This window comes from Aquarana catesbeiana, linkage group LG04 (assembly GCF_042186555.1).
Source record: "Aquarana catesbeiana isolate 2022-GZ linkage group LG04, ASM4218655v1, whole genome shotgun sequence".
In the NCBI taxonomy this organism is placed as follows: Eukaryota; Metazoa; Chordata; class Amphibia; order Anura; family Ranidae; genus Aquarana; species Aquarana catesbeiana.
In genome coordinates, this window is record NC_133327.1 from 582,953,100 (window position 1) to 582,974,240 (window position 21,141).

General features: G+C 41.1%; 1 protein-coding gene across 1 annotated transcript in view; it reads right to left on the minus strand.

Moving 5' to 3' along the window:
• Window positions 1-21,141, minus strand: part of CCDC85A (coiled-coil domain containing 85A) — a 515,925-nt gene that overhangs the window by 404,179 nt on the left and 90,605 nt on the right. Inside the window, exon 2 of the mRNA XM_073628119.1 lies at window positions 11,244-12,171. Within this exon, the coding sequence (XP_073484220.1) occupies window positions 11,244-12,171 (928 nt within the window). The remainder of the gene's footprint in view (window positions 1-11,243; window positions 12,172-21,141) is intronic.

Below are 21,141 nucleotides of genomic sequence, written 5' to 3' on the forward strand. Positions count from 1 at the left end.
ACATGCCAGGCACACTAAACACCCCCGATCCCCCCCCGATTGCCCCCCGATCCCCCCCCCCGTCACAAACTGACACCAAGCTGTTTTTTTTTTTCCTGATTACTGATTGGTGTCAGTTTGTGACAGTTAGAAGTGGTAGGGCAGTTAGTATTAGCCCCCTGTAGGTCTAGGGTACCCCCCTAACCCCCCTAATAAAGTTTTAACCCCTTGATCACCCCCCGTCACCAGTGTCGCTAAGCGATCATTTTTCTGATCGCTGTATTAGTGTCGCTGGTGACGCTAGTTAGGTAAATATTTAGGTTCGCCGTCAGCGTTTTATAGCGACAGGGACCCCCATATACTACCTAATAAATGTTTTAACCCCTTTGATTGCCCCCTAGTTAACCCTTTCACCACTGATCACTGTATAACCGTTACGTGTGACGCTGGTTAGTTTGTTTATTTTTTATAGTGTCAGGGCACCCGCCGTTTATTACCGAATAAAGGTTTAGCCCCCCGATCGCCCGACGGTGATATGCGTCGCCCCAGGCAGCGTCAGATTAGCGCTAGTACCGCTAACACCCACGCACGCAGCATACGCCTCCCTTAGTGGTATAGTATCTGAACGGATCAATATCTGATCCGATCAGATCTATACTAGCGTCCCCAGCAGTTTAGGGTTCCCAAAAACGCAGTGTTAGCAGGATCAGCCCAGATACCTGCTAGCACCTGCATTTTGCCCCTCCGCCCGGCTCGGCCCAGCCCACCCAAGTGCAGTATCGATCGATCACTGTCACTTACAAAACACTAAACGCATAACTGCAGCGTTCGCAGAGTCAGGCCTGATCCCTGCGATCGCTAACAGTTTTTTTGGTAGCGTTTTGGTGAAATGGCAAGCACCAGCCCCAGGCAGCGTCAGGTTAGTGCCAGTACCGCTAACACCCACGCACCGTACACCTCCCTTAGTGGTATAGTATCTGAACGCATCAATATCTGATCCGATCAGATCTATACTAGCGTCCCCAGCAGTTTAGGATTCCCAAAAACGCAGTGTTAGCGGGATCAGCCCAGATACCTGCTAGCAGCTGCGTTTTGCCCCTCCACCCGGCCCAGCCCAGCCCAGCCCACCCAAGTGCAGTATCGATCGATCACTGTCACTTACAAAACACTAAACGCATAACTGCAGCATTCGCAGAGTCAGGACTGATCCCTGCGATCGCTAACAGTTTTTTTTTGTAGCGTTTTGGTGAACTGGCAAGCGTCAGCGGCCTAGTACACCCCGGTCGTAGTCAAACCAGCACTGCAGTAACACTTGGTGACGTGGCGAGTCCCATAAGTGCAGTTCAAGCTGGTGAGGTGGCAAGCACAAGTAGTGTCCCGCTGCCACCAAGAAGACGAACACAGGCCCGTCGTGCCCATAGTGCCCTTCCTGCTGCATTCGCCAATCCTAATTGGGAACCCACCGCTTCTGCAGCGCCCGTACTTCCCCCATTCACATCCCCAACCAATGGCAGTCGGCTGCATGAGAGGCATTTTCTTTATGTCCTCCCGAGTACCCCTACCCAACGAACCCCCCCAAAAAAGATGTCGTGTCTGCAGCAAGCGCGGATATAGGCGTGACATTATTATTATTAATATTATTGTCCCTCCTGTCCTGACAATCCTGGTCTTTGCATTGGTGAATGTTTTGAACGCTACCATTCACTAGTTGAGTATTAGCGTAGGGTACAGCATTGCACAGACTAGACACACTTTCACAGGGTCTCCCAAGATGCCATCACATTTTGAGAGACCCGAACCTGGAACCGGTTACAGTTATAAAAGTTACAGTTACAAAAAAAAGTGTAAAAAAAAAAAAAAAAACACAAACAAAAATAAAAAAAAATAGTTGTCGTTTTATTGTTCTCTCTCTCTCTATTCTCTCTCTCTATTGTTCTGCTCTTTTTTACTGTATTCTATTCTGCAATGTTTTATTGTTATTATGTTTTATCATGTTTGCTTTTCAGGTATGCAATTTTTTATACTTTACTGTTCACTGTGCTTTATTGTTAACCATTTTTTTGTCTTCAGGTACGCCATTCACGAATTTGAGTGGTTATACCAGAATGATGCCTGCAGGTTTAGGTATCATCTTGGTATCATTCTTTTCAGCCAGCGGTCGGCTTTCATGTAAAAGCAATCCTAGCGGCTAATTAGCCTCTAGACTGCTTTTACAAGCAGTGATAGGGAATCCCCCCCCCACCGTCTTCCGTGTTTTTCTCTGGCTCTCCTGTCTCAACAGGGAACCTGAGAATGCAGCCGGTGATTCAGCCAGCTGACCATAGAGCTGATCAGAGACCAGAGTGGCTCCAAACATCTCTATGGCCTAAGAAACCGGAAGCTACGAGCATTTTATGACTTAGATTTCGCCGGATGTAAACAGCGCCATTGGGAAATTGGGGAAGCATTTCTTCACACCGATCTTGGTGTGGTCAGATGCTTTGAGGGCAGAGGAGAGATCTAGGGTCTAATAGACCCCAATTTTTTCAAAAAAGAGTACCTGTCACTACCTATTGCTATCATAGGGGATATTTACATTCCCTAAGATAACAATAAAAATGATTAAAAAAAAAAAATGAAAAGAACAGTTTAAAAATAAGATAAAAAAGCAAAAAAATAATAAAGAAAAAAAAAAAAGCACCCCTGTCCCCCCTGCTCTCGCGCTAAGGCGAACGCAAGCGTCGGTCTGGCGTCAAATGTAAACAGCAATTGCACCATGCATGTGAGGTGTCACCGCGAAGGTCAGATCGAGGGCAGTAATTTTAGCCGTAGACCTCCTCTGTAAATCTAAAGTGGTAACCTGTAAAGGCTTTTAAAGGCTTTTAAAAATGTATTAATTTTGTTGCCACTGCACGTTTGTGCGCAATTTTAAAGCATGTCATGTTTGGTATCCATGTACTCGGCCTAAGATCATCTTTTTTATTTCATCAAACATTTGGGCAATATAGTGTGTTTTAATGCATTAAAATTTTAAAAAGTGTGTTTTTTCCACAAAAAATGCGTTTGAAAAATCGCTGCGCAAATACTGTGTGAAAAAAAAAATGAAACACCCACCATTTTAATCTGTAGGGCATTTGCTTTAAAAATATATATAATGTTTGGGGGTTCAAAGTAATTTTCTTGCAAAAAAAAATAATTTTTTCATGTAATCAAAAAGTGTCAGAAAGGGCTTTGTCTTCAAGTGGTTAGAAGAGTGGGTGATGTGTGACATAAGCTTCTAAATGTTGTGCATAAAATGCCAAGACAGTTCAAAACCCCCCCAAATGACCCCATTTTGGAAAGTACACACCCCAAGCTATTTGCTGAGAGGCATGTCGAGTCCATGGAATATTTTATATTGCGACACAAGTTGCAGGAAAGAGACAATTTTTTTTTTTTTTTTTTTGCACAAAGTTGTCACTAAATAATATATTGCTCAAACATGCCATGGGAATATGTGAAATTACACCCCAAAATAAATTCTGTTGCTTCTCCTGAGTATGGGGATACCACATGTGTGGGACTTTTTGGGAGCCTAGCCGCGCACGGGACCCCGAAAACCAAGCACCGCCTTCAGGCTTTCTAAGGGCGTAAATTTTTTAATTCACTCTTCACTGCCTATCACAGTTTCGGAGGCCATGGAATGCCCAGGTGGCACAAACCCCCCCCCCCAAATGACCCCATTTTGGAAAGTAGACACCCCAAGCTATTTGCTGAGAGGTATAGTGAGTATTTTGCAGACCTCACTTTTTGTCACAAAGTTTTGAAATTTGAAAAAAGAAAAAAAAAAAAATTTTTCTGGTCTTTCTTCATTTTCAAAAACAAATGAGAGCTGCAAAATACTCACCATGCCTCTTAGCAAATAGCTTGGGGTGTCTACTTTCCAAAATGGGGTTTGTGCCATCATGGCATTTTATGGCCTTCAAAACTGTGATAGGCAGCGAGGAGTGAAATCAAAAATTTATGCCCTTAGAAATCCTGAAGGCGGTGCTTGGATTTTGGGGCCCCGTACGCGGCTAGGCTCCCAAAAAGTCCCACACATGTGGTATCCCCGTACTCAGGAGAAGCAGCTGAATGTATTTTGAGGTGCAATTCCACATATGCCCATGGCCTGTGTGAGCAATATATCATTTAGTGACAACTTTTTGTAAATTTTTTTTTTTTTTTTGTCATTATTCAATCACTTGGGACAAAAAAAATAAATATTCAACGGGCTCAACATGCCTCTCAGCAATTTCCTTGGGGTGTCTACTTTCCAAAATGGGGTCATTTGGGGCGGTTTTGTACTGCCCTGCCATTTTAGCACCTCAAGAAATGACATAGGCAGTCATAAACTAAAAGCTGTGCAAATTCCAGAAAATGTACCCTAGTTTGTAGACGCTATAACTTTTGCGCAAACCAATAAATATACGCTTATTGACATTTTTTTTACCAAAGACATGTGGCCGAATACATTTTGGCCTAAATGTATGACTAAAATTGAGTTTATTGGATTTTTTTTATAACAAAAAGTAGAAAATATCATTTTTTTTCAAAATTTTCGGTCTTTTTCTGTTTATAGCGCAAAAAATAAAAATGGCAGAGGTGATCAAATACCATCAAAAGAAAGCTCTATTTGTGGGAAGAAAAGGACGCAAATTTCGTTTGGGTACAGCATTGCATGACCGCGCAATTAGCAGTTAAAGCGACGCAGTGCCGAATTGTAAAAAGTGCTCTGGTCAGGAAGGGGGTAAAACCTTCCGGGGCTGAAGTGGATATATATATATATATATATATATATATATATATATATATATACAAAAACTGAATTGAAACAAAATAAAAAAATCTATAAAAAAACAATAAGTATAACTAAAATACTGTATATGACTGGCTATTTTCTTATTTGTAATAGTGTGTATAGGATATAGATACAGTATATCAATGGTAAAGTGGGTATCAAGAAACTGGAAATCCCATTTATTCTGAACCCCCACTTTTGAAGATCCCGAGTATCCTTAGGACTGTAATTATAGATTTTACTTACAGTTCCACATTCTGAATTTAGTATTGTGGTGTGACCAAGCAAGACCATGGTTCTTTACAAGAATCACTATATTTTTTATTTCAACTCCAGTCTGAATTTCCAATTAATAATGCGTTCCTTGGATTTTAACAAATGAGCTACAAATAATTAGTACAGGTGAGGTTTCCCATAGGTGTCCAGTCCAAAAACATATTGGGTAAATGAATTTGATTCTATAAACTGGACCAAGAGAGCGTGTATGTAATTTTATTGGATGGCTGGAAAGACAGACCTTTCATTACCTGTTAGAGATTTGCATATGCTCACTAAAATCTCTGGAGAAATGCAATCTACCACCATCTTTGCCAAAAAGCAGGTGCATGTTTAGTAAATGATTTGCTATTTCCAAAAACATCATGCAGAGATATTCAACCATGATGAAAATTCTCTGAATGAGATGACAAAATCTTCAGATGCTTCAAAGTACTTATCTCTTTGGTGTGAACCACTTCATACTCTGATCATCATAAGTGATATATGATTCTTTCACATCACATCAATTACTGGACAATGTATTAGTATCTTATTTGAGCAGTTGCTTCTTCTGGACAGCAGACACAAAAGATTGTTCTAAGTGGTCTGTACCATAGAGAGAAATATGTTGATGCTATAATATTATCCTCTTGACAAGCCACATTATTTACACCACAAGTATCTTCGAGTGATTTTGTATTCAAGCACTTTAATCACCTACTTAATCCAAATGACCCATGTTCTGTCATAAATCTAAGTATTAAAGCCTACTCAGCAATGGATAATACACACATTCCAAGGAGGCCCGTTAAAAGCTTAGATGCAGTGTAAAGGATGCCCTTTTTCAAAAGGATTTTTTTGCAAAAGACATCCTTTGAAAAAGTCATAGGACGAAACGCGTCAGTAATTGACATCAGCTGCCCCAGAACCGGAAGTACCTACTCTACCATTTTGAAATCTGGTTTCTCTGTATATGTAAAAATTTGGTTGTAGAATACATTTTTGTGTGAATTTGCTGCACTATTGTCCCTCTTTATATTTTGTTATGTTAATGCCCTGTATTTAATGGTGAAAATACCTGACCTGGAGGGATCTTTGAAGAAGAAGGAGGATGTGTAACTACATAATATCTAGCCCCACGATGTGTGGGCAATTGCTTTGATAAGAGTATATTAACATGTGGGGATTGGATGCATGGGGATAAATTTGGTTTGCACTTTTAATCACATACATATGTGAGCACAATTTTGTATGTTTTATTTTGGTTGTTGGTACTGTTTTATGCTATCAAAGCATTTTTGTCTTGGGATCACAAACAATATGGGGACTTGAATGCTGGACAGTTTTTAAGAGCAGATGAGGACAGGAGTGTCAATGATATATGATTGCAAATTATTCATATTTGGAAAGCATATATAGTAGCACATATGATTGGAGAGGACACTTAGCACTGGGTGTTGCATGGCACAGATTTATATTTATATATGTAAGCACGATACTTTACAGATTTATAAGATAGTGTAGATTTGAGCATACTACACTATGGGGTTGATGATAAAACTGGAGAGTGCAACATCTAGTGCAGCTCTGCATAGAAACCAGTCCATTTCCATTTCTATTCATTTTGTCAAAGCTTGATTGAGCAAGTTGAAATTAGAAACTGATTGGCTACCATGCACAGATGCATCAGATTTTGCACTCCCCAGTTTTAGTAAATCAACCCTTTTTCCCTTTGTTTTTGGTTATAACTTGGTGGTGATGAAATAAAGGTATATCAAGTAAAAAGAAGACACCTTAGTAATTTGAAATTCAAGCTTTATTTGACCCATTTGCAATAGGGGTCTTAGAATCTGGTGAAAGTTTATTATTTGTATAAACAGGAAGACAAGTTCACAAGCAATGGGATTTTATTAAGGGCTCCTTATTTAGCCACTGTTTTTTATTTTTATATATTCGCCTAGAACGTGGCATTTTTCTTTCCAGCTGCTACTGGGACTTATTGTGATATTTATTGTATTCTATCAGAGCACTGAAATATTACCTGGTTTATAAATTATTTTTTAGTTTAAGCACTCATTCACTGATTGTATTAAATTATTTTTTATTTTAGCCAGTGTGATTACTTGATATCTGCCTTACTAGTAATAAACTTAAACTATGCTTTCAGTTAGAGTAACTGCTTTGTAAGCTATTCGGCTGTTGGGAAAGGTTCTTATGATGAGGGTTTACAGACAGTCTATATTCACTTTTCAATCCAGAGAGCAGGCAGAAGGTGGGGCAGTGGGTAAGAGCCTGCAAAATTACAGGTACTTACTATCATCACCCCTGTTGCTACACATGTGTAAAGCACAGCAGGCGATGAGATGTTAGGATTACAAATGCATGAGCCTACCTTAACAAATCTTTTGTCAATATGTAGTGATTCAATTGGCTGAAGTTGCCATTTAATTTCAAATCAATACAATTTTTTGACAGGTAGCCAAAGTTGTCAATTTTCTTTTTCTTTCAATGATTCTAACTGGGAACAACAAGCAGATCTAAAACCCTCTGATATAACTCTATGACAAAGATATCAAAGCTTGCCATGAAACCATAGAAGGAAAACAAATGATTTATAATAATGCTCTTGGATAAAACATGGTTCTCTCCAGCACAGCAAGATATAAAGACATACAGTTATCTCACACAGCTGTCACACACAAAGTATTAAAATATTTAAATGCATTTACATATGCGTGTTTTCTCCACAGTCTACTTGAGTAGCTCATCAGATTAGCAGAACTGTGGATTCATATTTCTTTGTAACACTGATACCTGAGTCATGATTTTTTTTAACCATTAAAAATATAATAAATATGTAAAATATATTAAAGTATAAATGACCTAAACGTCTAAAAAAAAAAAAAAAATTCTTTATCTTGTAGAAATCCATATGTATATTTTTCCAACACATTTTAAATTGGTGTGAAAATACATTAACATATTAAATGAAGATTCTGAAAAGATAAAATGTATCAGAAAACATCCATAACATATTTTGCTACATAGCAGCACTACCAGCAAGCAGAAAGTAACTCAGCAACAATAAATACATTTCTTTGAAGTAAAAATAAATGTTATTTTCTTTTTGATATGCTGTAAGGTCCTGTTAAACCATGAATGGCAATAATGAGCTATTCTTTCTCCAACCAAGGAGAAGTCCAATCAATAGTGATTGATTTTGGATGAACACCAATAGGCTGAATCATTCAAACACTTTTCCCACCTCCCAGGGTTCTGTTAAACCCAGTTTTACCAACCAGCAGAATCCCACAAAGGGATCTCTCACACACTTGGAGTCTTTTTGTATCTCCTGTTAGCATTGAATTTTCTTTGGTTGGCTTTTGGCTTTCATTAGTTGCTTCAGGCAGGTAAATACATGTATTTAAGTGTTGTTTTTTTTTTCCGCTGGAGGCCTTAAGGGGTTTTCCACTTTCAGAAAGAAAGTGGAAAACCATAACACTTACCACCCAGATGCTGACTGGCAGACCTGTCCAACTCAGGTTATGCAATAGATAAGTTGTTTAACAGCAGCCAAAAAAACTCCAAGGCTAAAAGTGTACAAAGTTGTTCTGCCTTCTTCAGCCACCCCACTAAACTCATTGTGATTGTTTTACCAAAGAAAAATAGACTGTTCACTTTGCAAGGGAATGTAATCCTGAGCTTAGTGAATGCGGTGAAAACTAATTGCAAAGATTACCCAGTCACATGCAGGGAACAACAAAACAGCCTATTTGTCTTTACTAAATCAACCCCAATGTTTATCAAAAGAGGCAAGACTGCTCCTGTGCCCGCCACATAGCCCTTAGTGGAAACAAATGGCTGTGATGCCCAAAAAGCAGAGAAGCACTGCCAAGCACTAGTAACCTTAAGCAGAATTTCACTGGAAATATTTCATGTTAAGAACATTTGTTTGATTTTCAAATCATTAGTGGGGTCATACCAACGAGGGAATTTGAAAGAGCAGGACGGTAAATTTTTCTCCAATAAATGAATTTCTAACAGTGTATGTGATCTTCGTTTGGTAAAATCAATTCCTTCCAAAATCGAATGTTAAAAGCCAACAAAATTTTGAAGTACCTTTGAACAACATTTATAAAGAATTTTTTTACGAATGTTCATGTAAATATCATCCTGTGTTTGGCCAGCTTTAGACCTGCTGGTGAAACTGGAGTTCCAAGCAAAACATCCTTGTTCATCAGTGGTGGAGAGAAGGAAAGTGTAGAGTTTTTGTAAGGGTTGCAGCATAAGAGACCATGAATGATTCAACCTACTACTTTCCCCAAAACAGAAATATCATTGACCTAGCACTGGCAAGGGATGGAAGAACAGCATGCAAAAAAAAAAAAAGTCTTCAGATTTTGTAATCTTCTCCACTACAATCACAGGAGATAAAGAACATGGCCGAAGTGAGCATTCCTCCACAAAGAATTTCACTGTCTATTAATAAGAGATATACTAAACTTGTAAACAATATTGAGAAAAGACCTCCACTAATAGCCATTTTATTGATGACAAACATGACCATAGAGAAAGCTCCCTGTTAACATACTGAGAACATCCACTCCGCTACATATTTGGATGCACGCCTTTAAAGTAAACCAGCCAGGGGGGAAAAGGCAGTTGTCATAACCTGTTCTGAAAATACTAGTTGCCTGATGACTGCATGCTTTCAACACCTAGAGTCAATTACAGTACTTGCAACAAGGAGATGGATCAAGAAAATCAAAGAAAAAATCAGGAACCTTATCTGTATACTTGTTCAGGGTCATTGACTTGTATTAAAATAAAGGAGTAGCATGACAACCAAGCAAATAGCAGATTCAAAAGGGGATGTCAGCACTATCCTGCATGTTTCTTTCATGGAAATTTTCTCTAAACAGTAATCTCCATTCACACTTTACTCTGAACATTTACCTTTGCACTTAAGAACTTTAAACTGCAGTACTTGCTGCATTTCAGGTGCAGTTTTTAGCAAGGGCAAACTGCACATAAAAAGCAGGACATAACCTCTTCCTAGGAAATAAAAGCCAAACAAATGAAAAATGCATAAAAATGCACTGAAACACATGGAAAACACATGGAAAGCATTTTTTTAAAAATAAATCCATCATAACAATAAAGATTCTAATATTTGATAATAGACCAGACCCACAGGTGCCTGCACTTGCCTTCAGATCGGTGCCATGGAAATCATTATCGGTTCTTGTCAAGTTCCCATATCTCCAATGTCTTACTGTTAGTGAGTGAAGTGCGTCTAAAGGTCCATGCAGGTACCTGTAAGTGTCTGCTATTATACATCAACGTCCCAGTACACATGTATACTTTCATGTATATATTATATAACACAAGATGACAGTAAATTGCAAACAACATATTAAATTGTGTATATTCATACATTTGTATTTGAGCTACTCCCAATGCATTTTCACTTACCTGAACCTCTAAATGCAGATCTGCTTTAAATTATAGTAAATTAACTATTATAACCATACAATGTATAGTACTTTTATAGTATAAATCACCAAAATTCACAACTATGATTCTGCAAACAATGATACTCTATTTATCAGCCTCAATTCATGTAAAAATGACAGCTACTCTAGCCCCATTTAGGGAATATTGTATACAACCAACAAAATGCACACAGAAACAACTGCAACACAACTATCAACACCAACAATACTTTAGAGGACATAAAGCAATGACTTAATGTCAGCATTCACTGCAGTTCACCTCTACTGCAGGTTAATAGGTCTAAAAAAATTAAATAAACTTGCTCAGGATATTGCGCCAACCATAACAGAATTCTCTATAAAACAAAACTATAAATGTCAATAAGATGTGTACCAATCATGGCTTACTTTTATAGTAACAAGGAATGCCGAGAATTGCTTAGAAAAAAAAAACATTTCCTGCAATTGTTATTGATTCTAAGGCACTAAAAGCATCAATCATTTTCCATATTTAGTTTCTGCTATATTAACTTGGAAAAAGTACAAGTCAAATACTGAAACTGACTCACCATTCCTAATATACAATTGGTATTAAGCTAAAACATGCATTCATGATATGTTCACATGTATGTACTATGTTTATGCTGGTTGTTCAATACATGCAGAAAACTCCATTTAAGCAAATGGGGATTTCAGTAGGCTTGTCCACCCACCATTCATTCCATTGTACACACTTCTGTGATGAGATGACATTTCATCTGCTACTTGTCTCCTTAAGGTGCCTTCCCTGCTGCTCGCACTCAAAAGTTTGAGGTGTTCTGGGCTACCACCAAAATGTTGTCTGAGATGCTCAGGGCTACTACCCCTTGCTTTTTGAAGATGTTCTGAGTTTCCACTTAATGTATGTTTTTGAAGATGTTCTGGGCTGCCACTGCTGAGCTTTTGGTATTCTGGACTACCACCAGACCTATGCTTTTTAAAATGTTCAGGGCTACTACTTAATATCTGCTTTTGTAGATTTTCTGGGCTACTACAAGAATGCCTTTGTGGCTCTGGACTACTTTTACCCACACTTTTATGTTGTTCTGGACTTGCACTTTTCAGATGTTTCTGATGGTCAGGACTTGATGAACTCCTAGGCTTTTGAAGATGTTCCGGACTGCCACTTCCATGTTTCTGGTGTTCAGGACTTCCTTCACCTCTGCTTTTTTGGAGGTGTTCAGGACTGTTGGTAGAGTTTGCTTTATGATGGTCTGGGCTATCTGTGCTACCTGCACTGGATGTGCTGCTTCCATCACCAACATCTCGTAGAAATGTACTGGTCGTTGCAGTCAACTGACAGAGGCTATTCTGACTGTCAATGGAACTCCTACTACCCGCTACTCCAATTTTCTCTTCATCTAGCAAAAAACAAAGTTCTTTTAATTCAAGGTTTTCCTTTACCACTTCTTCTTGTCTCACTTCAAGCTCCTTCAGTTTCTGTAAATACAAAGCAACTTCTTTCTGCATGATCCCGGAAGTATATCTTCCCAGCCTTTGCCACTCTCTGGAAATCCGTTTTCCTTTTTGCCTGTCGTCATCCAAGAAACAACATAGGTCTCTAAGTTCTTGGTTGTCTTCCTGCAGCTTCTTATTTACATCCTTAAAGAACAGATTATTTTCAGTTAGTAAATGATCAAAGTAGAATTAAAATCATACATTTTTAATGCTGATAAACCATTCAACTGAAAATCTGCCTACTGCCTTGTGTAGCTGGAATAATCATAATGTGCCAACTCTGTTTTCTGTGATTTATTTTAAGTCAGTTGCAGTACATCACATCTGATACAATATATCATAACTTCAAAATGATGGAGAGCAAATCAAAAAGCTGAAATTAAACCTATTTAAAATCTGTCATCTAGTTTTTCAAAACATTCTTCAATAGCTTTTAGTGAAAGAGTAAATTTGCAATAGTAATAGTGGAGTAGACTCCTTTTTAGTGAAAGCCGAATTTCATCTAAATGGCTATATATACAGTTAAATACATATAGGGAAGCTGTATTATCTTCAAAAGGATTTGTACAGCATTTCTGTTCATCCAGTCCTAAAATATGCACAGATCTGCCACACAGCAGTTCACCTCTCTGTTTTCAGCCTGTGATTGGAAGGAGCAGAAATAGCAAACTGATCATTTATCCCCCGTTCATTCTACTCCTGTAAGAATATTCCAATTCAGCACATGGAACTGTAGCACAGCTCATTGGCTTCTAGTACCATCCCTCCCTCTCCAAGTGCTAATATACAGGGGATTACAAGAGGCTGCTATAATGTAAAGCCAAAAAGTCAAAATCACAATATATATATATATATATATATATATATATATATATATATATATATATATATATATAGCTTTTTTTCAGGGGGAACTTGGTGGAACTCAGTTCCACCATCTCTGGCTCAAACCCTTTGGTGCCTGCTCACCACAATCACTTGTAAACACAGAAGTCTGGTTTCTGTGTTTACAAGTGACAGACCATACCCACTATTTGATGTGATTTGGAGGGTGTGTGTGGGGGGAGGGGTTTTGGGGGGGTCGTGATTGAGTTCCAGCACCTATTGTTTGAGAAAAAAAGATATATATATATATATATATATATATATATATATATATATATACATATACTTATTAATTAATTATCAGTTAACTACATTCATTTGTTTTTAACTACACAAACAGGTTCTTTTATGCCCTCTACCTCATCTACCCATGCAGTAGGTTTTATCAAGTATGACACTTTTTGTTGACTATAGTTTCAAGTAAAATTTAGGTAAATAATAACCTGTGTAGAAGTTTTTTAATTTGTTAATTGGTCTTCATATAAAGTCTAGGTACTAGCAATTTTTAAAGTATGGCTTCTGTGTGGGAGAGGCAGCAAGGAGGGTGTTCCAGAATCACCAGCAGGTGCTCTCCAGGATCACCAATTTAAAGACAAAAAGGGGTGGACTGATATCATACAGCAACGAATGAAAAACTTAACAACTTCAAGGATTAATTTCAATCTGGTTGAGGTATAAGTATATCTTTTTTTTAAATATGTATTCAGTGCTTATACTGGATTATTTAATATATTAAATTGCCATCTGCAAAGTGCAATAACCCAAAACAACTAGGCCAGATTTAGGCTGGGTTCACACTATGTGCAAGGCAGCTCACAGCAGGGGGTCCAGTGCGTCCCCATTCACCGTTTCAGGTCAGAATTTTTGGCTGAATTCAGACCTGAAATGGAGCCAAAGACACAGGACTCTTCTGCAATGCGTTATGTGGCCACTCTGTATGTACCAAAGACCAAGTAGTGGCCTTGCAAACCTGCGCCACTGATGCCTGATGGCAAAAAGCCTAGGAGGTTCCAACACCCCTGGTAGAATGAGCTCTAACCCCAAAGGGAGGAGCTTTACCTTTCAGGCCATAGGCCTGAGTGATTAACTGGCAAGACCAATATGAAATGGATGCATTAGAAGCCTTTTGACCCTTCTTGGGGCCTTCCAGCAAAACAAAAAAGCATCAGAACTTCTGATGCTTGCAGACCTTTCCAGGTAGACTCTGACCGCCCGCACCACATCCAAAACTTGCAACTGCTTCACTTCTGGCGAGCCAGGCTGAGAGAAAAAAGAAGGTAGAACAATGTCTTGATTTAAATAAAATTCAGAAGCAACCTTAGGTAAAAAGGATGGAACAGGACGTAGCACCACTTTATCATGGTGCAAAATCAAATACGGCTCCCTACAGGAAAGCACCGCCAATTCGGAGACCCTTCTAGCCGAAGTAATTGCAAAAAGAAAAGCCAACTTCCATGTCAAAAGAACTTTGATTGGTTCAAAAGGCTGCTCCTGTAGCACAGACAAAACCAAATTTAAATCCCAAGGTCAAATGGGTGATTTAACAGGAGGCAATAAGTAAATCACTCCCTGAAGAAAAGTTCGGACCAGGGAATGTGAAGCCAAAAGTTTCTGGAAGTACACTGATAAGGCTGAAACCTGCCCTTTAATTGTTGTCAAGGCTAATCTTTTATCTAAGCCTGACTGAAGAAAAGAGAGAATACTCTCTACCAAATATCTACCTAAGAGGATGCCAACTTCTGGCCTCACACTACGCAACGTTAGCCTTCCAAACCCTGTGATAAACCTTCCTAGTGACCGCCTTTTTGGCACCAATGTAGTTACCACTGGTCCTATGATACCACGATCTCCTAACAGCTTGGCTTCAATTGCCACGCTGTCAAATTCAGCAAGCGTAAATTCGGGTGGAATATAGGCCTCTGTGACAGTAGATCGAGCCGGAGCGGAAACATCCAGGGCTTGCCTACTGCTAATCTCACTACCTCCAGATACCAGGCCCTCCTGGTCCAGGCCGGAGCTACCAGAATGACTGATGTAATCTCCTCTCGGATCTTGCGCAAAAGATGTGGCAGAAGAGGAATCGGGGGGAATGCATAAATCAAAGAGAACTGAGTCTAGGGAACTACCAGAGCATCTATCCTGATTGCAAGTGGATCTCTTGCTCTAGATACAAACTTCTGAATCTTGCAGTTGAACCTGGATGCCAGCAGATCTACATCCTGTGTACCCACCGCTGGCAAATCTGCATAAACACCAAAAAAAACAGAATAAGTGCAGCGCTAAGACAAGATATGAATTGTATAACATACTAAAAATGACCATAAACAAATAAGGTTAATCCACCAAAAATGAAATATAAGTATACAGAATAAGTCTCCCATAAAGGACAGAGACAGATGTTTCACCATATAACAAGTGTGAAAAATTATAAAAAATCACATATAAATAAATAAAAAATGTGATAGAGCGAGTCCCAATTATAAATATTCAAAAAAGTCCATAAGTGAAGTGAATTGATGCTCAAGGTGCATATAATCAGGAGAGATGTGACACAGGTGATACAGGTGAATCCAGCATCCAGTATGACTTGCACCCAAGTGAGGTATGAGGCTCCTTACCAGCTCAGAATGACCACTATGACAGTGGTCTCACCAGGCATTTGGGAAATTATCAGGTCACCCACAACCTATACCGATCTATCCAGTAGTAAATGTGGAATGGTTCGCAGGGTGGAGGTGTTTCTTTGAGATTTAAAAGTGTCCTGGGATGTGCTGTGATCTTGTTTCTGGCTCGGATTTCATTCCTTCAGGCGTCTGGGTGTGGAGTCTGTACACAGGCTGAACCACTGCATCCAGTGCATGGAAAGCTCCACGCTGACCACTCTGGAGTGCAGAAGAGGAAATGACGTCACTGATGCACGGCAAACGTCCAGGCTGGTGTTGGGGATAATGCAGGGATAGTACAGGCTATGCGCTCGGGGCTCACAGCTCCTTCTACTGGCCAGTAGAAGGAGCTGTGAGCCCCGAGCGCATAGCCTGTACTATCCCTGCATTATCCCCAACACCAGGAGCTGTGAGCCCCGAGCGCATAGCCTGTACTATCCCTGCATTATCCCCAACACCAGCCTGGACGTTTGCCGTACATCAGTGACGTCATTTCCTCTTCTGCACTCCAGAGTGGTCAGCGTGGAGCTTTCCATGCACTGGATGCAGTGGTTCAGCCTGTGTACAGACTCCACACCCAGACGCCTGAAGGAATGAAATCCGAGCCAGAAACAAGATCACAGCACATCCCAGGACACTTTTAAATCTCAAAGAAACACCTCCACCCTGCGAACCATTCCACATTTACTACTGGATAGATCGGTATAGGTTGTGGGTGACCTGATAATTTCCCAAATGCCTGGTGAGACCACTGTCATAGTGGTCATTCTGAGCTGGTAAGGAGCCTCATACCTCACTTGGGTGCAAGTCATACTGGATGCTGGATTCACCTGTATCACCTGTGTCACATCTCTCCTGATTATATGCACCTTGAGCATCAATTCACTTCACTTATGGACTTTTTTGAATATTTATAATTGGGACTCGCTCTATCACATTTTTTATTTATTTATATGTGATTTTTTATAATTTTTCACACTTGTTATATGGTGAAACATCTGTCTCTGTCCTTTATGGGAGACTTATTCTGTATACTTATATTTCATTTTTGGTGGATTAACCTTATTTGTTTATGGTCATTTTTAGTATGTTATACAATTCATATCTTGTCTTAGCGCTGCACTTATTCTGTTTTTTTTGGTGTTTTGGAGTTTAGTATTGGACTTTTAGTGCTGGCAGCTTTTACTATTTCACTTATTAACTTACACTGTTCTAGCGCAGCGTTAACTCTTCTCTTGGGTTTTTTTATTTTAAATCTGCATAAACACCTGTGAGTGCAGAGACCATTCTCCTGGATGTATTTGTTAGTGCCTGAGATAGTCCGCTTTCCAGTTCTCTACCCCTGGAATATGGAAGGCAGACAGCACTAGCACATGCTTTTCTGCCCAGGATAACGCATGACTGACCTCCATGTGGGCCAGACGACTCTTGGTGCCATGTTGATAGTTGACATAGGCCACAGTCATGGCATTGTCGGTTTGCACCCTTACCGGTAGATCCTGTAACTTTGATGTCCAATAATTCAGCGCGAGGCTTATTACCCGCAGCTCTAGCACATTGATGGGCAATCCCTGTTCCTTCAGAGTCCGTTTCCCCTAGACTGTGGAACTTTCCATGACTGCGCCCCAGCCGGAAAGACTGGCATCTGTGGTCACTACCTTCCATGACAGTGGCAGAAAAGACCTTTCCTTTACCAGATTCTGGTCTACTAACCACCAGCCGAGACTTCCTTGAGCCTCGGGGGTTATGATCATGCAGGAATCCAAAGCCTGCATCTTCCTGCTCCATGCAGACAGAATGTTCTGCTACAATGCCCTGGAATGGAACTGGGCATACGGAATTGCCTCGATTGAGGAAACCATCCTTCCCAGAAGACTCATACAGAGTCAGACAGACGGGCTTCTCTTTTGGCTTACCTGTCGAACCTGATCCTTTAGGGCCTCAACCATTCTTGGAGGCAAGAACACTCTTGCCTGGACTGTGTCCATGATAAGGCCTATGTATTCCAGACTTTTAACCGGTTTTAGAGCTGATTTCTCTGAATTTATGATCCATCTGAGATGTTCCAGGATTTGGACCGTAAAGGTAATATTTCTTATAAAAACCTGCAGCGATTGATCCCTGAGTAGGAGATCGTCTAAGTAGCCTGCAATCAAGATCCTTTGAGATCTTAGAAGACCCAGTATGAGTGCTAGGATCTTTGTGAAGACCCAGGGTGTGGTTGTGAGCCCAAAGGGCAGAGCCACAAACTGAAAATGTTGTTCAACTATGACAAAACGCAAAAGCCTTTGATGAGGTTGAAAAATTGGCACATGCAGGTATGCATCCCTGATATCTATGGATGCCAGAAAATCTCCTTCTCGGAGAGGGGTCACGACAGAGCGGACTGATTCCATTCGAAAGGGCCGCACTGAGAGATAATGGTTCAGTGCTTTTAGATCCAGAATTGGTCTTGTGTCGCCATTTTAATAAAACCCTGATCCCCTTTCGGGAACTGGGATCTCCATGATCACCCCCTGCTGCCTTACACAGTCTAGTGCTTGTTGTAATAAGCCATTTCTTGAAAGGTCTGTGGGAACGCTGGACCTCACAAATCTTTGAGGAGGGTAACAGTGTAACTCCAGCCTGTACCCCTGAGACACTGTGGAGATGACCCACCTGTCTTGAATTAGCGTTCCCCACAATCCTGCAAACTGCAACAACCTTCCCCCACCTGCAGGAGTGAGGGCGTCCCTTCACAAGGAAAGTTTGGTGCCAGTATTAGCAGACTTTTGGACCCACGGCCTCTTTTGGCCCTGGCCCTGCTGTTTTCCTTTGGCAGCAGATCCCTGGTGCCATCGGAACTGCCTAGGGCCTTAAAAACCTGAGGAATTAGCGCGTGGCACCTTAAAAGAGGGCCATGTAGCTACTTTTTTCACAGGAAGGAGGGAACTCTTTCCTCCGGATATCTTTTGGATGTACTTATCAAGATTAACCCCAAACTAACGTTCTCCATGAAAAGGAAAACCAGCTAGAATCCTCTTACAAGGGAGCTCTGCTGACCAGCTTTTTAGCCATAAAATTCTGAACATGTGCACAGACAAAAGAGCCATGTGGGAGATCTGCTGCATGGAGTCTTTAAAGTGGAGTTCCACCCAAAAACGGAACTTCCACTTTTTGGATTCCTCCCCCCTCCGGTGTCACATTTGGCACCTTTCAGGGGGGAGGAGGGAGCAGATACCTGTCTAATACAGGTATTTGCTCCCACTTCCTGGCATATATCACTGTGGCGCCCTACGCCACTTCCGGCACCTACACTCTCCTCCACTGCTGTATTCTGTGAGACACAGAACACAGCAGGGACCAGAGAGGACGCGCAGCGTGACTCGCGTATGCGCAGTAAGGAACCAGGAAGTGAAGCCGTATGGCTTCACTTCCTTATCACCTTACCGAGGATGGTGGCGGCAGCAGCCGAGAACCGACGAACGGATCGGCTTCAGCTGCCGACATCGCGGGCTCCCTGGACAGGTAATTGTCCATATATTAAAAGTCAGCAGCTTGCAGTATTTGTAGCTGCTGGCTTTTAATATTTTTTTTCAGCGGACCTCAACTTAAAGGGCATCTATAGCAAAGCAAAGAGCCTGAGGCAGATCTGCTCCATCCTGAACAGAATCCTCCAGTCTATTGGGCCATCTAGCCTGATCCTTCAAGGCTTCACAGACCCCAATTGCTGCTACTGTTGGCTGAACAGCGGAACCTGCCAGGGCGAAGGATACCTTTAACAAGGCTTCCAGCTTCTTATCTACAGGATCCTTAAAGACCTGTGCATTATCCACTGGACAAGTTAAGGTCTTGTTCAGGGAGCAAACCACTGCATCCACAACCAGAGGCACATTTGTGGAGGCACAAATATCCTGTCTGGGTACTTCCAGTCGGAATATACCACCTGCTTCAAGAGTGGGTGAAAGGGAAACACCTGTGTACCCTGCTGTGGTTTCAAAGAACCCAGGGAGTAACAAGGTGTTTCAGGGACCTCCACTGGAGGTAACTTAAAAGCTGTATGGAACATCTGTACAAGAGAATGGATGAGAAGCTTTTGTGATTGAGAGGCTGATATAATCTGAGCCTCTTCAGGCTCTGAATCAGTGTAGGGAGATTCCTCTGTTTGGATATCAATTGCCTGACCGGCCATTACCTCTTCTACCTCGTCAATCCAGTCTTGCTCCTATATAGGAGGAACAGGGGAAGGGGACCTGTCACGCTTCCTGCCACTTTGTGTGACAGAAGCGATCATTCCGGCAATCTTGCCCTCTAAACCAGCCAAAGCTGATGCCAGGTCCTCTTTAGTAATAAATTCTGAGGTAGAAGCATTGGTAGCAGGCACAATGCCAGTTAGACGCAGCAGCTCAGATTGCCCGGTGTCATCTGGTCTTTCAGCTGAGGCTATTGCAGCAGAGTTACGTTTAGCCTCTACAGGGGCCACTGATGGAACCCATGCGCCCCTTGCTGCAGCGCTCCCTCCCTCACTTCCTGGAAGACATGGCTTGCTGAAGCTGTGGTAACTGGCTTTGTGACACAAATACACAAGTTCCTCAGTACCACAATTCCCCCTTGGAAGAATCTTATACAATGAATTGTTCTTCCAGCTACTGCAACATAATTAGGCTGTGTCTCTCATCACCCATAGGACTCATGTGTCACCCAGGACAGACTGCGCTGTGTCCCCTCCACCGGCCAGCAACTAACTGTGTTTTTAGCCTTTAAAAAAGCTTCCCTGGCCGTCAGGGACACGTGCACGAGCCTGTGCTTGCCCCATGGAGGAGAGCACACAGAGCAGCACGCCTATGCCCTCTAGTGGGCAAAAAAAAGCATTGCAAGCATTTTAATGCTTCCCAAGGCTTGTGCAGCTCTGGGAAGACAAACACAGAGCAGCGGACCCATGCCCTCTAGAGGGCAAAGCAAGCATTACAAGTAAAACATTTTTTTAACATGTCAGCCTAGATACAACCGTTGCAGGGGAATATATAATAATTGGACCCTGGTTTTTCACAGGGCCACTTACCACTCCCGCCGCTGGATAATAGCCTAAGCCAGAGGTCAATCCTTCACCCATCGTGGTGGGTTCTGTCACCACGGACCTTCAAGGACTGGGTATCCTTTTAGCATGAGGGTCCACTCCCCCTTGGACCTGTACAGCACCCTGCAGAAATGTCTTAGTGATGTGGTGTCCAGGATTCCACTATGCAGGGTCCAGCACCCAAAGGTTGCTTTACAGGCAAAACCTTGTTGTTGATATTTTAATCTTCTTTAAGAGGCTCGGGTACCATTTAGCTTAGCATAGTAGCTTTTTGAAATGGATCCAATCTAGAAATGCTGTCTCTTGATTTTTAAGAACTTGTGTGGGATTACAGCATAGAAACCTACAAAGAGCTCAACAAATGACCATCCACTATTTTAGACAGTGGCGAAAAAACTGGAGTACTTCCTGTATGGAAGGGGTTATATAGGGGATCACTTCCTGTTTTTGGTTATTCTACCAGTGTCCATTCATCTATAGGTGGCGCATAACCCAGGTAGTAACGTATAT